The 13,940-nt window shown below is 32.8% G+C and overlaps 1 protein-coding gene across 1 annotated transcript; it reads right to left on the bottom strand.

Moving 5' to 3' along the window:
• Positions 1-4,671: 4,671 nt before the first annotated feature.
• LOC143048924 (uncharacterized) lies at positions 4,672-12,553 on the bottom strand. Its single transcript, XM_076222784.1, has 14 exons — positions 12,518-12,553; positions 11,500-11,641; positions 11,066-11,257; positions 9,569-9,820; positions 8,723-8,812; positions 8,076-8,324; positions 7,187-7,222; positions 6,978-7,094; positions 6,826-6,861; positions 6,508-6,567; positions 6,321-6,377; positions 5,859-5,948; positions 5,081-5,261; positions 4,672-4,763 (listed from the first exon to the last, which is right to left on the bottom strand). Exons 1-14 carry the CDS (start codon positions 12,551-12,553, stop codon positions 4,715-4,717), a joined length of 1,587 nt encoding a protein of 528 aa, XP_076078899.1. The 3' UTR covers positions 4,672-4,714.
• Between the last annotated feature and the right edge of the window lie 1,387 nt (positions 12,554-13,940).

Here is a 13,940-nt window from a genome sequence, read left to right on the forward strand (position 1 = left end):
ATGTGTTGGAAGTGTTTGCCAAACCTTAACACTTTTCATTGACTGCCTTACCTCCCATATTAATGGACGAAAGGAATTATACAATCAATCGTTTAAGACGACAATTGGTCTATGTACAATACAAAAAGTGGTTTATAAATAAGGCACGCAATGTTAATTGTCCCTCTCGATGTGAAAGAAAACATTAAATTGACCTTGTTACCCCCAATATTAATGGACGAAAAAAAATATAAAAACTGACCTTCTCACAGTGTATGAAAAGCCTCTTCTTGATATTTTTTTGAAATGTTCCTTTATATATGTGACAATTTTTGTGCGAAAACATCAATCGCCGTCCCGAAGATGTGGATCGATCAACTTTTCGGGTCGACAATTTTGGTCGGGATGACAGTGTCCTCCCAGTTTTTAAATATGTAATCTACAGTAATGGAACAAAAACTGATGTGTTGGAAGTGTTTGCCAAACCTCAACACTTTTAATTGACTGCGTTACCTGCAATATTAATGGACAAAATGATTTATACAATCAATTTTTTTAAAAGACAATTGGTCTATGTACAATACAAATAAAAAGTAGTTTTTAAAAAAAGACACGCAATGTCAATTGTCCCTTTCGTGGTGGAAGAAAACATTAAATGGACTTTGTTACCCCCAATATAAATGGACGAAAGAAAATAGAAAAACTGACCTCCTCACAGTGTATAAAAGTGCCTTTGACTTCGATGTTCAAACAGGTGTAGAAAGGATTCGACAATAGATAATTTCTTAAAGTTAACTGTTCTGATAAACTGAAAAAGCGTCCTAAGGGACGGAAACGTTTTGGTATCACTGAAGTGTACGGCCGCACTTTCCGACCTCACTGAAGAAACGTTTGTGTGAGAGTGAACCCTTAATCTTGAATGGTTTTACACTAGTAATTTTGGGGCCCTTTATAGCTTGTTGGTCGGTGTGAGCCAAGGCTCCGTGTTGAAGGCCGTACTTTAACCTATAATGGTTAATTTTTAAATTGTTATTTGTATGGAGAGTTGTCTCATTGGCACTCACACCACATCTTCCTATATCTATAAACACCAACTCAAAAACTACACAAGATAAAGACATGCAGTCTTCATCATAGTCATGCTCGTCCAAACATACTGTCTCTGTTAGGCCGTTCTTTTTAAATTTCTATCCGATCGTAGCACAGGATCATGGTGAGATTTTGGCTTCTAAAAGAGTGAAGCCTAACCACGACATTAACCACAACATCGAAACTACAAAAGATAAAGACTTAAGGTCCTCATCATAGGTTTGCTCGTCAAGTATTACTGCCCCAAATAGGGCCGATTTTTTTTATTTCAAGACGACTGAATCATAGTATTATACTGAGATGATGAAAAGATCGATTTGAAAAGTACCCAAAACCCTAACCTTACCCCCACCCCTTCCAAACTGTGATTTGTGAGAAATTCGTGAAAAAAACTTAATACGAAAATCCAATCGGTTACCCCTCTAGACTAACCCGTTCCAAGATAAAGTAAGGCCTTCAAAATAACGGTCGTAACGAATTTGGGGTTTTGGTTAGGATTAAGGTTTGAGTTTGGGTTAAGGTTCGGTTTAATGTTAGGGTTTGGGTTAGGTCTATAGACAAAGTTGGGGTAAAGACATAGATGGACGGATATATTATGGTTGTAATATGGCTGGTGTATGAATATTTAGGGGTTAGGGTAGACTTAGGGTTAGGCAGAACTTTTTTTTCCCCAAAAAATTGAAAAGTACAGTGTGCCTTTGACTTCAATGTTCAAACAAGTGTAGAAAGAATTCGAATAGAGATAGTTTCTTACAGTTAACTGTTCCGCAAAGCTGAAAGGGGGATCTAGAGGACGAAACCTTAATGATATCACTGAGGTATACAGCCGCAATTTCCGACCTCAATGAAGAAGCGTTTGTGTGAGAGTGAAGCCTAACCCCGACATTAACTCCAAATCCGAAACTACAAAAGATAAAGTAATGCGGTCTTCACTATAGGCTTGCTCGTCCAATAATACTGCACCTATGAGACCGATTTTTTAATTTTATTTTGATCGGAGCAAAGGATCATGTTGAGCTTAGGAAAAGATTGACTTTGAAAACAGTGAAGCATAACCCCGACATTACCCCCAACTCCGAAAAAAAAAAAAAAAAAAGACTTAAGGTCCTCACCATTGGCTTGCTCGTCAAAAAGTACTGTTCCTAAAGGGGTCGATTTTGAAGCCGATCGAAGCATAGGATCATACTGAGATTTTGAAAAGATCGATTTTAAAAGAACCAAAAACCCTAACCTGACCCCACCCCTCCCAAACTATTATTTGTGAGAAGTTCGTGAAAAATCTTAATACGAAAATCTAATCGGTTACCCGCCTAGACTAACCCGTTCCAAGATAAAGTAAGGTCTTCAAAATAAATATTTTAACGAATTTGGGGTTTGGGTTAGGGTTAACGTTTGGGTTTGGGTTGGGTTAGGGTTAAGGTTAGTGTTTGGCTAAGGTTTATAGACAAATGTCGGGTCTAGACATAGATTGAATGATATATTATGGTTGTGGTATGGCTGGTGTATGAATATATAGAGGTTAGGGTTAGGGTTAGGCAGAACCTATTTTCCCCCACAAAATTGCTAAGTACAGTATGTCTTTGACTTCAATGTTCAAACATGCGTAGAATAGATTCGAATAGAACTAGTTTATTACAGTTAACTGTTCCAAAAAGCTAAAAAGGCGATATAGAGGACGGGACCTTATCGGTACCACTGAAGTGTACAGCTGCACTTTCCGAAAAGGATTATGCAGGGGTTGATTATTTGATTTTAAATCTGATCATTTCTACGTTTTGAATATATTGATTTTCACACTGGTCACACTGTTAATGTTTTATTGATATGAGTACTGTCTGTTTACATTATTGTGTAATAGAAGGTTTTCAGGTAGAGCAAAATAGAAAAAAAGGTTTAGAATTTATTTTAATGCATGTATCTTACAATCTTCAAACTGAGTTGAAACCGCAGATGCATTGATCTTCTAATTGACTTGTTTGCGCAGATGAATTGTATGTTACAAAATGTGATGTTTGTGCAGATGCATTGTATCTTTTAATCTTTAAAATGAGTTGGGTCCGCAGTTTCGCGACGACTAATGCTTTACACCCCACACGATCACTTTTTTCCGACTAGACTATTACAAACTGCTGTATTATGTTACTATATATGTTGTTAAAGTTTGTTATTGAATTGTCGGTTTGTTTGTTATGAAGATTAGTACTCGTATAATACTTTGTTAATACTGTATTGTTTTTTATCAGCCCGACATGTTTTGTTTATATTGGTCTGGATATTTTTATCAAAATCCAAGCAATAGATATAGGAAGATGTGGTATGAGAGCCAATGAGACAACTCTCCATTTAAATAACAATTTATAAAAGTAAACATTATATGTCAATGTACGGCCTTCACCACGTGGGTCACACCGAACAACAAGCTATAAAGGGCCCCAAAATTACAAGTGTAAAACCATTCAAACGGGAAAACCAACGGTGTAATTTATATAAAAAACGAGAAACGAGAAACACGTATAAATTGAATAAACAAACACCAACTACTGTACATCAGATTCCTGACTTCTGTCATAGAAATTCCTAATTTAACACTAGATACATATGGGGTGAATATCAACAATAAAACTATACAGTTAGAGCTAGATAAAATTTCCTGTAAAAAGCCTGTATATATCTACTGTATATATCCCTTGACAAAGAACTTACGGTTTCAAAATATTAAACCTTTACCTTTTTACCTTTTTGAGTGTTTATCATATTTGAGTGTTTAATAATTTGCTGTTAGTTGTGGTTATACATGCACCATTATTCGTATATTTGTGAATTATTGTTATGTTTTGAAAAAAAAAATAGAAATATGTCGAAGTGCATTTTTATATTAAGAAAAAGAAAGAAAAGTGTCTGTATCGAAAAAGAAAATAGTAGAATGTATAATTTATATATTCATGTCTTTTTTTGTAATGCAATATCTCTTGAGGAAGACCTTAACGGGTCGAAATATTAGGCTGTATTTATATATTTACGTTATAGTAAACACCGCCTCCTTTCTTTCTGTGATAGTAACGCATAGGCAAAAGAAGAAGCTGTGAATTGACAGGTGGATGAAGGATGATTTTACGTCAGAAAATGCAAGAGAAAGAGTGTCAAATGTCATACATTGAAGAAGGAAGGTCCGCAGTATAAAAACGATAAAAGGGACAGCGATATTGAAAACTGACCGTGCAAAACCTTCCTGGGTAGTCAAGGTTCGTTAAAAAAAACCTTGTTGGATATTAAATTGAAAGTAACTCTTACAGAACAGAAACTCATTCAGGTGTTTTTAAGAGAATGTGTGGTTCGTTCGTCAATGTATTGCATCATGTAGTAATCTACTCTTGGCAGATAAGGTAAAGTATATTTTAATGTGTTCTTGACCCGGAATTAATTGAGAACCAAAAAACCTAGTATATTTACATATAGGTTATTTATTCAAAGATATATATTGAACTATATTTTGTCATCATCTGTTTTAAGGTAACACACATTGCCCTATTTATCATTGTACAACACCAACAGTGCGGCATTGCAAAAAAAATAGTTTGTACTACAATATACTTTAACAAAACTGTTTTATTTTCACTATGGTCTTGCCAGAGAGTAAAATCTTCGCTCAACATTTTGGACTTATCACACTTCTCCTCTCTTTCTTTTCCTTTGCCCTGAAAATATATATAACTTGTGACAATTGTAGTACACAATAACACATTGCATAACATTTATCAATAATGTAGTCAAAAAAAGCAAAATAGTTTTGACAAATATATTCTACATTTTGGTATGAAACATACTGTTTCAAGTGACTTTATCTTTCAGTTGTTTTACGGAAAAGTGTTACACATGTAGTACACAATAACAATTCCATAACATGTATCAATAGCGTATTTAATTGAATTACATTTAAAAAATATAAAAAAATACAATTGAAGCAAATGTTTACTCTGACACATATACTTCTACATTTTTGCATAAAACATACTTTTTTAAGTTTTTGACTTTATCTTTCAGTTGCTGTACTGAAAATTCGTCCTCCATCCATATGTAAAAGTGCTCACCAGCCATTTTTAAGTTTTGCATTACAAAATTGGCTGACGACCAGGTTGGATTGGAATTGTTATTGTACTTTATAATGTATTTTGATTGTTCATCTGTGAAATGTCCTGAAATTAAATTGAAATGGGAGTCAAGATCATGTATGATATCAACTGTACGCAAGTCAAATTAATATATACAGAAATCACTTCCGCGACATAAAGTACCTACGCCTTATTTTCAGCCTAGTTTTTGTATTGTATTGTATTTGTATTGGCGTTTGCTCTGCTTTCAATATAAATCTATTTGAATTCACACGTCCTGATTATAACCGAAAACTTTTTGTAGATAAATTTGTTTGGTCAATGAGTACACGTAGTAGTGTCAACTCCTGTCTAATGAATAAGTACAGGTTATGACCCGTGTATATAACAAATCTCAAATACACAGTTAAGTGGACGCACACAATTAGGTGAGCGCCTGACATATTAGGTAACTGGTAATAGGTATTTTTGGTATTAGTGAAGTATAGCAAATTGTATTATCGAGACAACATAAGCGCCTTAGATGGTATTATTTGTAATCAACTCCGTTATTCTATATTAGTAATATATAAAGTTGATTTCTTTGATTCGTCTTTTTTTTACGTCATGCTCGCTATCAAATTAAAATTTGTCATTTTAGCAGTACAGATGGCTGTTTTTTTTCGTACGTAATATACATACCTTTAGGTTTAAGTTCTGACTTCGATGAACTGGGTTGAGATGGTGTTCTGCTTTGGGTAAACCATTTCTCGCCTTTAACAATCATAGTGTCTGGCAAAAAATAATGATAATTCTTTTACTTAGATTTCTTCTTACCTTGTATTGCACTATCGTAAAAATCCGCTAACGATTGTGATCATTGTGCGACATTTCCATTCATATTGGATCGTGTTTACAAACTTATATTTTTCATTGTTCATTTTTCATTTTGTGAGATGGTTCTGTATGGCAATTTCAAAGTACAGTGCAATTATTTTTAAATGTCTTCAATTAAACATGTTTTGCCACGACAAAATCATGTGTTATATGTTTAATCAAATGTTTTGTAATTCTAAAGTCATCATTTCATTAATTTCCCTTAAGTAAACTTGAATGTCTTTGGTAATATTAAAAAATTAACGGGGAAAATATGAGATTACAAACCTTCCTTTACAGATTTTTTCTTTTCTGTTTTACAAAGGTTATGTTTGGTCTGCTGAACTACAAAAATAGAAAAAAAATTGTTAAAAATTTCAATTTTAAAAACACCATAAGATATTGACAGAATGAATAAATAATAAATGAGTTGCTTACAGAATTTGTACAAAATGCTCTTGTTTGTTTAACTTACCAATGGGTTTGGATGTGTCAGACGGTTCCTTTTCTTGCAATTTCTGTAATTTGTGTGACTCTGTAAAGAAAAATTTGAAAATAGTTATCGGAAATCGTCATTTGCAAATGCAAAGATCAACTATCTGTTTTACTCAATTTATTGCAGTAGAATCTCTTAAATCAATAAATCATGAAATTGTATGCAGTACCTTTTATCCACACGATTGCACTTTATCATTTCATAATGCACGTTTCGGTTTTCTTAACTTTTACATTCTGACCATATAATCGTGTATATATTGTTTGAAAATTTATTAGCTTTTAAAAATATACGTACTTTGCAGTTCTTCAATCACCTGTGTCAAGCTTTTTCCTGAAAAAAAAAATCAGAAAATGTTGGGGTTTTTTTCTACGTTGCTACCTACCCATCACATACAATACAAAACACAAGTCATGCACGTAAAGAGTAGATTAAAAATGTATCCTTACTTTTCGGCTTCCCTTGGGCTGGAAGTATTGGCTCTGGTGGACTGTTCTGTTTTGAAGAAAAGGTATGCTTTGTAGAAGGTGTCACATTTATTGGTTCCACACACAGCATTTCAATCACTGTTGAAAGTAAAGTTTAATAGTTGAATGACATATATAACTTGAAGGTAAAGGTAAAAAGTATAATAAGGAATTACATTTAATATACACACCTTTCTCTCGAACCTGCTCTTCAAAACATACTCTGTCTGTAAAAAAAAACGAATATTGACAAACTTATGAATTCTATTCGGTCGTATATGTAACAACGTATTTGATTTTAACGAAAGAAATCTATGTATAACTGAAAAATTATTACACTAGGGTTTTCGATATAACAAACTAGTCAAAACTTTCATCATCGGATATAGCCACATTTATTCTCAAACTAGTTGTTAGCGTGGTTACGGTTTGTGTTTTTCACATATGTTTTAGGATGGTATTCTAGTAAACCCCTAAATGGGAGATGTTTTTGATTGTCATATGTTGAAGACATAACCCTAACCCGAACCCTAACTCTTATTTTTCAATCATTTTAACTGAGATCTGAAGCGGGCGTATTAGTAACTGCTAGTGTTCCTTTGTTAATTAATGTATTATTTTGCTTAGTTTCTTCTTTTACCTATTCTGACATTTGACTCGAACTTCTTTTTAACTGAGTTTTTACTGTGCGTATTGCTATTTGGATTGGCTAGAGGTTGAGGAAGAGGGTTAAAATCTCTCAAAACACGTTTACTCCGCTGCATATTTATGCATGTTTCAAGTCAGGAGCCTCTGTTTTTTGATAGTCTTGGATATTTTCTTAAAAATTTGTTAATCTTTATGTTTCGGAGTTTTATGTGATGCCCTTTTTCAATGAACTAGGACACATTTTCGTTTAATTGGCAAGCTTGTTGCCCAGTGCTGTATTTTCTCGCTTTCGAGACGTCCCATAGTTGGCCTTAGGCTATTATCTGCTCTGTGATCCAGGTTGTTGACTTTATGATACATACGCCGTTTGCTTGGACATTAAGATAGAGTTGAGCAACGAAAGGTAGATAAATATAAAACTATCTATTTCACCTGCTATATCTGTCTTTTTCTGTTCTTTTGTCATTTCTACTTCATCGTTATCAATCTTATCATCCTTAGCTTCCTCTTCATGACCATCCATATGATCACTGCTATCTACGTCATCATCATCATCCCCACTGTGTTTGTGTTTAGTGTTTCCTTGGTAATGCATGTATTGACTATCTTCATCCTCACTTGAGATTGTGTCATCCCTCGGTGTGCTATCTGTTTGCACGCTACTCTCACTTTTAGTATGTGCTGTTTGAAAACATCAGCAATATTATCAAACATGAAAACAGCTTCGATATCAACAACATAAGCAATTATTAAATTATATTATTTATTTCTATAACAACAGTGAATTTCTGAGAAATAGCCTGTTGAGTTGAAGATTCTCTATACAACTGTATATTGACATTTTTTTATTACAGGTCTTTTCCCAGCCGAACGTTCAGAAATTAATTTAATATATAGAAAACATAAGGACCTTGAATGGCATTATTTTTAATAAACGCCATTGTCCTATATTAGTAATATATAAAGTTGATGTTCGTGATTCGTCTTTTTTACGTCATGCCCGCTATCAAATTGAAACTTGTTATTTTAGTAGTATAGATGGCTGTGGCATATGTTTTTTTTTTATGTAACATACATACCCTTAGGTGTAAGCTTTGACCTCGATGAACTGGGTTGAGATGGTGTTCTGTTTTGGGTAAACCATTTTTCGCCTTTAACAATCATAGTGTCTGATCAAAAATAATGATGATTCATTTACAGATTTTTTCTTACCTTGTATTGCACTTACGTAAACATCTGCTCACGATTGTGATCCTTGTGCGACATTTCCATTCATATTGGAACGTGTTTACAAACTTATTTGTTTTATTGTTAATTTTTGGTTGTATTTTTAAAATCTTTAAGTAAGGAATAAATAAATAACGGCTAGTTAGATTAAAAACAACAATCTTGTACAGTTTTTCTTTTATTCTGTCTTGAAATTGTTCTGTATGGCAATTCGAAAGCCTTTTTTAACAGAACAATTATTTTTTAAATGTCTTAAATTAAACATGTTTTGCCATGATTCCTTCAACAAAATCAAGTGTTATATGTTTAATCAAATGTTTTGTAATTCTTAAGTCATCATTACCTTAATTTCCCTTTAGTAAACTTGAAAGTCTTTATAAACAGTAAGTATCGGTAGTTGACGGATAAAATATAAAATTACAAACCTTAATTTGCTGATTTGTTGTATATGTTTCGGAGTTGAATGTGACGCCCTCTTTCACTGAACTAGGACTTATGTTTGTTTAAAGGGCTAGGTTGCCTCTCAGTGCTGTATTTTCTCACTTTGGGAAAGTCAATAGTTTGCCTTGGGCTGTTTTTACTCTTTGGTCGGGTTGTTGAATCATGGATGCATACGCCCTTTTCATTCTCAATTTGCTTAGAAATAACGATAGAGTTTAGCAATGAAAGATAGAAAACTAAAATACAATCTATTTTACCTGCTCCACCTGTCTGTTTCTGTTCTTTTTCTGTTTCTACATCATCGTTATCAATAATATCATCCTTAGCTTCCTCATCATGAAAATCCATATGATCACTGCTATCTTCGTCATCATCATCATCATCCTCCCTATGTTCGTGCTTAGTGTTTCCTTGGTAATGCATGTATTGACTATCTTCATCCTCATCTGATGTTGTTTCATCCCTCTGTGTGCTGTCTTTTTGTCCGCTGCTTTCACTTTTAGTATTTGCTGTTTGAAAACATCAGCAATATTATCAAACATGAAAACAGCTTCGATATCAACAACATAAGCAATTAATAAATTATATTATTTATTTCTATAACAACAGTGAATATCTGAGAAATAGCCTGGTGAGTTGAAGATTCTCTATACAACTGTATATTGTCATTTTTTTATTACAGGTCTTTTCCCAGCCGAACGTTAAGAAATTAATTTATTGTATAGAAAACATAAGGACCTTGGATGACATTATTTTTAATAAACTCCATTGTCCTATATTAGTAATATATAAAGTTGATGTTTGTGATTCGTCTTTTTTACGTCATGCCCGCTATCAAATTGAAACTTGTTATTTTAGTAGTATAGATGGCTGTGGCATATGTTTTTTCTATGTAACATACATACCTTTAGGTGTAAGCTTTGACTTCGATGAACTGGGTTGAGATGGTGTTCTGCTTTGGGTAAACCATTTTTCACCTTTAACAATCATATTGTCTGACCAAAAATAAATGATGATTCATTTATAGATGTTTTCTTATCTTGTATTGCACTAACGTAAAAATCTGCTCACGATTGTGATCCTTGTGCGACATTTCCATTCATATTAGAACGTGTTTACAAACTTATTTGTTTTATTGTTAATTTTTGGTCGTATTTTTAAAATCTTTAAGTAAGGAATAAATAAATAACTGCTAGTTAGATCAAAAACAACAATCTTGTACAGTTTTTCTTTTTTTCTGTCTTGAAATTGTTCTGTATGGCAATTCGAAAGCTTTTTTTAACAGAACAATTGTTTTTTAAATGTCTTAAATTAAACATGTTTTGCCACGATTCCTTCAACAAAATCATGTGTTATATATTTAATCAACTGTTTTGTAATTCTTAAGTCATCATTACCTTAATTTCCCTTTAGTAAACTTGAAAGTCTTTATAAATAGTAAGTATCGGTAGTTGACGGAGAAAATATAAAATTACAAACCTTAATTTACTGATTTTTTCTATATGTTTCGGAGTTGAATGTGACGCCCTTTTTCACTGAAATAGGACACATGTTTGTTTAAAGGGCTAGGTTGCCTCTCAGTGTTGTATTTTCTCACTTTGGGGAAGTCCAATAGTTTGCCTTCGGCTGTTTTTTACTCTTTGGTCGGGTTGTTGACTCATGGATGCATACGCCCTTTTCATTCTCAATTTGCTTAGAAATAACGATAGAGTTAAGCAATGAAAGATAGAAAACTATAATACAATCTATTTTACCTGCTCCACCTGTCTGTTTCTGTTCTTTTTCTGTTTCTACATCATCGTTATCAATAATATCATCCTTAGCTTCCTCATCATGACCATCCATATGATCACTGCTATCTTCGTCATCATCATCATCCTCCTCTGATGTTGTTTCATCCCCCTGTGTGCTGTCTTTTTGTCCGCTGCTTTCACTTTTAGTAGTTGCTGTTTAAAAACATCAGCAATATCAAACACGAAAACAGCTTCGATATCAACAATATAAGCAATTTACAAATTATATTATTATTTTATATAACAACAGTGAACTTCTGAGCAATAGCCTGTGGAGTGGTAGATTCTCTATATATTTTTATCGACATTTTTATCACAGGTCTATTCATAGCCAAACGTTAAGAAATGAATATAGTTGTGACTGTATTAAGCGATACAAAAAGACATTTATTTACCGTTTATAAGATCTGTAATTATTGCTCTCAATTCCATGTTCCCTTTTGTTACGTCTGCTTTCAATTCACCCGCTTTAAAGTTGTTAAATAATGCTTTCAATTCCATGTTCCCATTTCGTATTTCCGCCTTCAGTTCATCTGTCTGAAAGTAATAAAACTGTGTTTTATTTTTATACTTCATTTTTTTAAATTGAATTATATGTATCTTGTACAAGTGGTAATGTGATTCATAATAACAATAAAACTGGAATTAAGGTTGCATACCTACATTTGTACATGTACATTAAAAGATTATTATTTTTTTTTAAAGAAAAACCATCAGGTGAACGGACAGAACAAAGTGTCAAGCAATACAGATAACAATTTATTGCAGATAGTAGCCGAAGTGTACACATTACTGATTCAGATTTCTGTCCAATCATTATAGATAAAATATTTCTATAATAGTTATCAAAGGTAACAGGATTATAATTCAATACGCCAGACGCGCGTTTCGTCTACATAAGACTCATCAGTGACGCCCATATCAAAACAGTTAAAAGCCAAACAAGTACAAAGTTGAAGAGCATTGAGGTCACAAAATTCAAAATAGTTGTGCCATTACGGCTAAGGTAATCTACTCCTGGGATAAAAAAAATCCTTAGTTTTTCGAAAAATGGAAAGTTTCGTAAACGGGAAATTTATAAAAATGACCATATAATTGATATTCATGTCAACACCGAAGTGCTGACTACTGGGCTGGTGATACCCTTGAATAGCATTGAGGTCCCAAAATTCCAAATAGTTTAAACACACTAAGATTGATTATTATGTTATATACTCAGTACTTATTTTTTATTTCTCACTTCAGTGTATCTGCCTGTAAATGATCCAACTGTCTTATATTTTGTCATTTTATCTTATGTTATATTGTCATGACTAAATTATAGTTTTACATTTGCGTCATGATATCATATGAGTACATACTACTGAATAATTCTTATTATTTTTTACAGATTTATTCTCTCCTTTGACTTACCATTTGATTCATTTGTATTTTCATCCAATTATCCATTTCTGAAGAAGAAAAAAACAAGGAATATAAGTGTAAAAAAATAATGTCATAGCTACGATTATTTCAACATGAAACATTTAATACATGTCATAGTTAAAATTCAACTGTAAAATTGGATTTACAGTCGTTCTAATTATTGATAAAGAAAACATATGTATACCAGTCTACGAAAACTGAAAGGCGGACAAACAGACATGTGTGATATTTGCAAATCATTTAATTGTTTTAAGGTTTTGATAATTAAACACTCTCAATCGTTTTGGCGAGAGAAAGCAATAAGAGTACAAATTCGAAATTTCTTAAAATCTTCTGCAGATGCATTGCTGAAGTGTATTTAGTAAATCGCATTCGTTGAAAATGTCTTTTAAAAAAGGCAATGAGTATTTGATTTTTGCATAGTCAACAACTATATTAATGAAAAAATATACATTCGGGGTATTCAATATAGGGTACAAAAATGTCTACATCACAATTAACACTTCTTTCATAGCATTTTGTTTCATGTTTTCCCAAAAGAAATAAAACATTAATTCAAACATTCATTATTTAAGTGTTCAATGATAACAATAGTAGGCATACAAGTAGTATAATAGTAGTAGATCATTTGATTTTATACCAATAGTTATTAAGTATAAAGTACGCGTAAAGAAAACAAATAACGACCGTACGAGGGCTTGACCCCCAGTCAGTGCCGTACACTCATCTTCAACTAACAGTTGAAGCGATAATATTCACATAAGAAGGTATGTGTAGCAACAAGAGAAAGAAGGATTTTATTTATGACGTTTTACATTATTTTTGTTTTAAATATATAAATGCATTTCCATGAAATATACCATAAAGTATTACAGTACAGTTTATATTAGATTAAAGGGAATAAAAAGGGGTATATGCAAAATATTAGATTTTTTAAAATTTAAAATCGTTATGGAACCGCTGTTAATATCTTTTATAGCAGAACTTCAGTGTTTTACCGAGAAAAAAAACATGTATTCAGATTCTTCATTTATTAGCTGTTCAATAAAATGGTAGACATACGAGTAATAAATATTAACTAACCTGATATTGTATAAGACTTCGTGCCGATTGTGTTTACCTCCTGGTGCTATAGTTTTAAACGATTGACCTTCCTCCTTCCATTTATGACGTATTACATTCTTCCTCCTTCCTTTTCTGACGTAAAGGGAAGAAAGAAGGAAGATGTGGAAGGTCAAGTGGAAGGAGAATGGTGTTTGGTAACACAAATAAGGATAAGGAAGGACCAAGGCATGCAGTAACAAGCGGAAGGAGGAATACCTAAACACACCTTCCTCCTTCCTTTTTCTTTAAAATCACACCTGCCTCCTTCCTCTTATCACAACACATCTTCCTTATTTACACATGGTAA

The sequence above is a fragment of the Mytilus galloprovincialis genome, chromosome 10 (assembly GCF_965363235.1).
Source record: "Mytilus galloprovincialis chromosome 10, xbMytGall1.hap1.1, whole genome shotgun sequence".
In the NCBI taxonomy this organism is placed as follows: Eukaryota; Metazoa; Mollusca; class Bivalvia; order Mytilida; family Mytilidae; genus Mytilus; species Mytilus galloprovincialis.

Coding starts and splice junctions, on each gene's coding strand:
- LOC143048924 (XM_076222784.1), bottom strand. CDS start 12,553: ATGGATAATTGGATGAAAATACAAATGAATCAAATG. Junction 6,862..6,977: donor AGCCCAAGGGAAGCCGAAAA/GTAAGGATACAT, acceptor TTTTTTTTTCAG/GAAAAAGCTTGACACAGGTG. Junction 5,949..6,320: donor GAAAAAATCTGTAAAGGAAG/GTTTGTAATCTC, acceptor ATTTTTTGCCAG/ACACTATGATTGTTAAAGGC.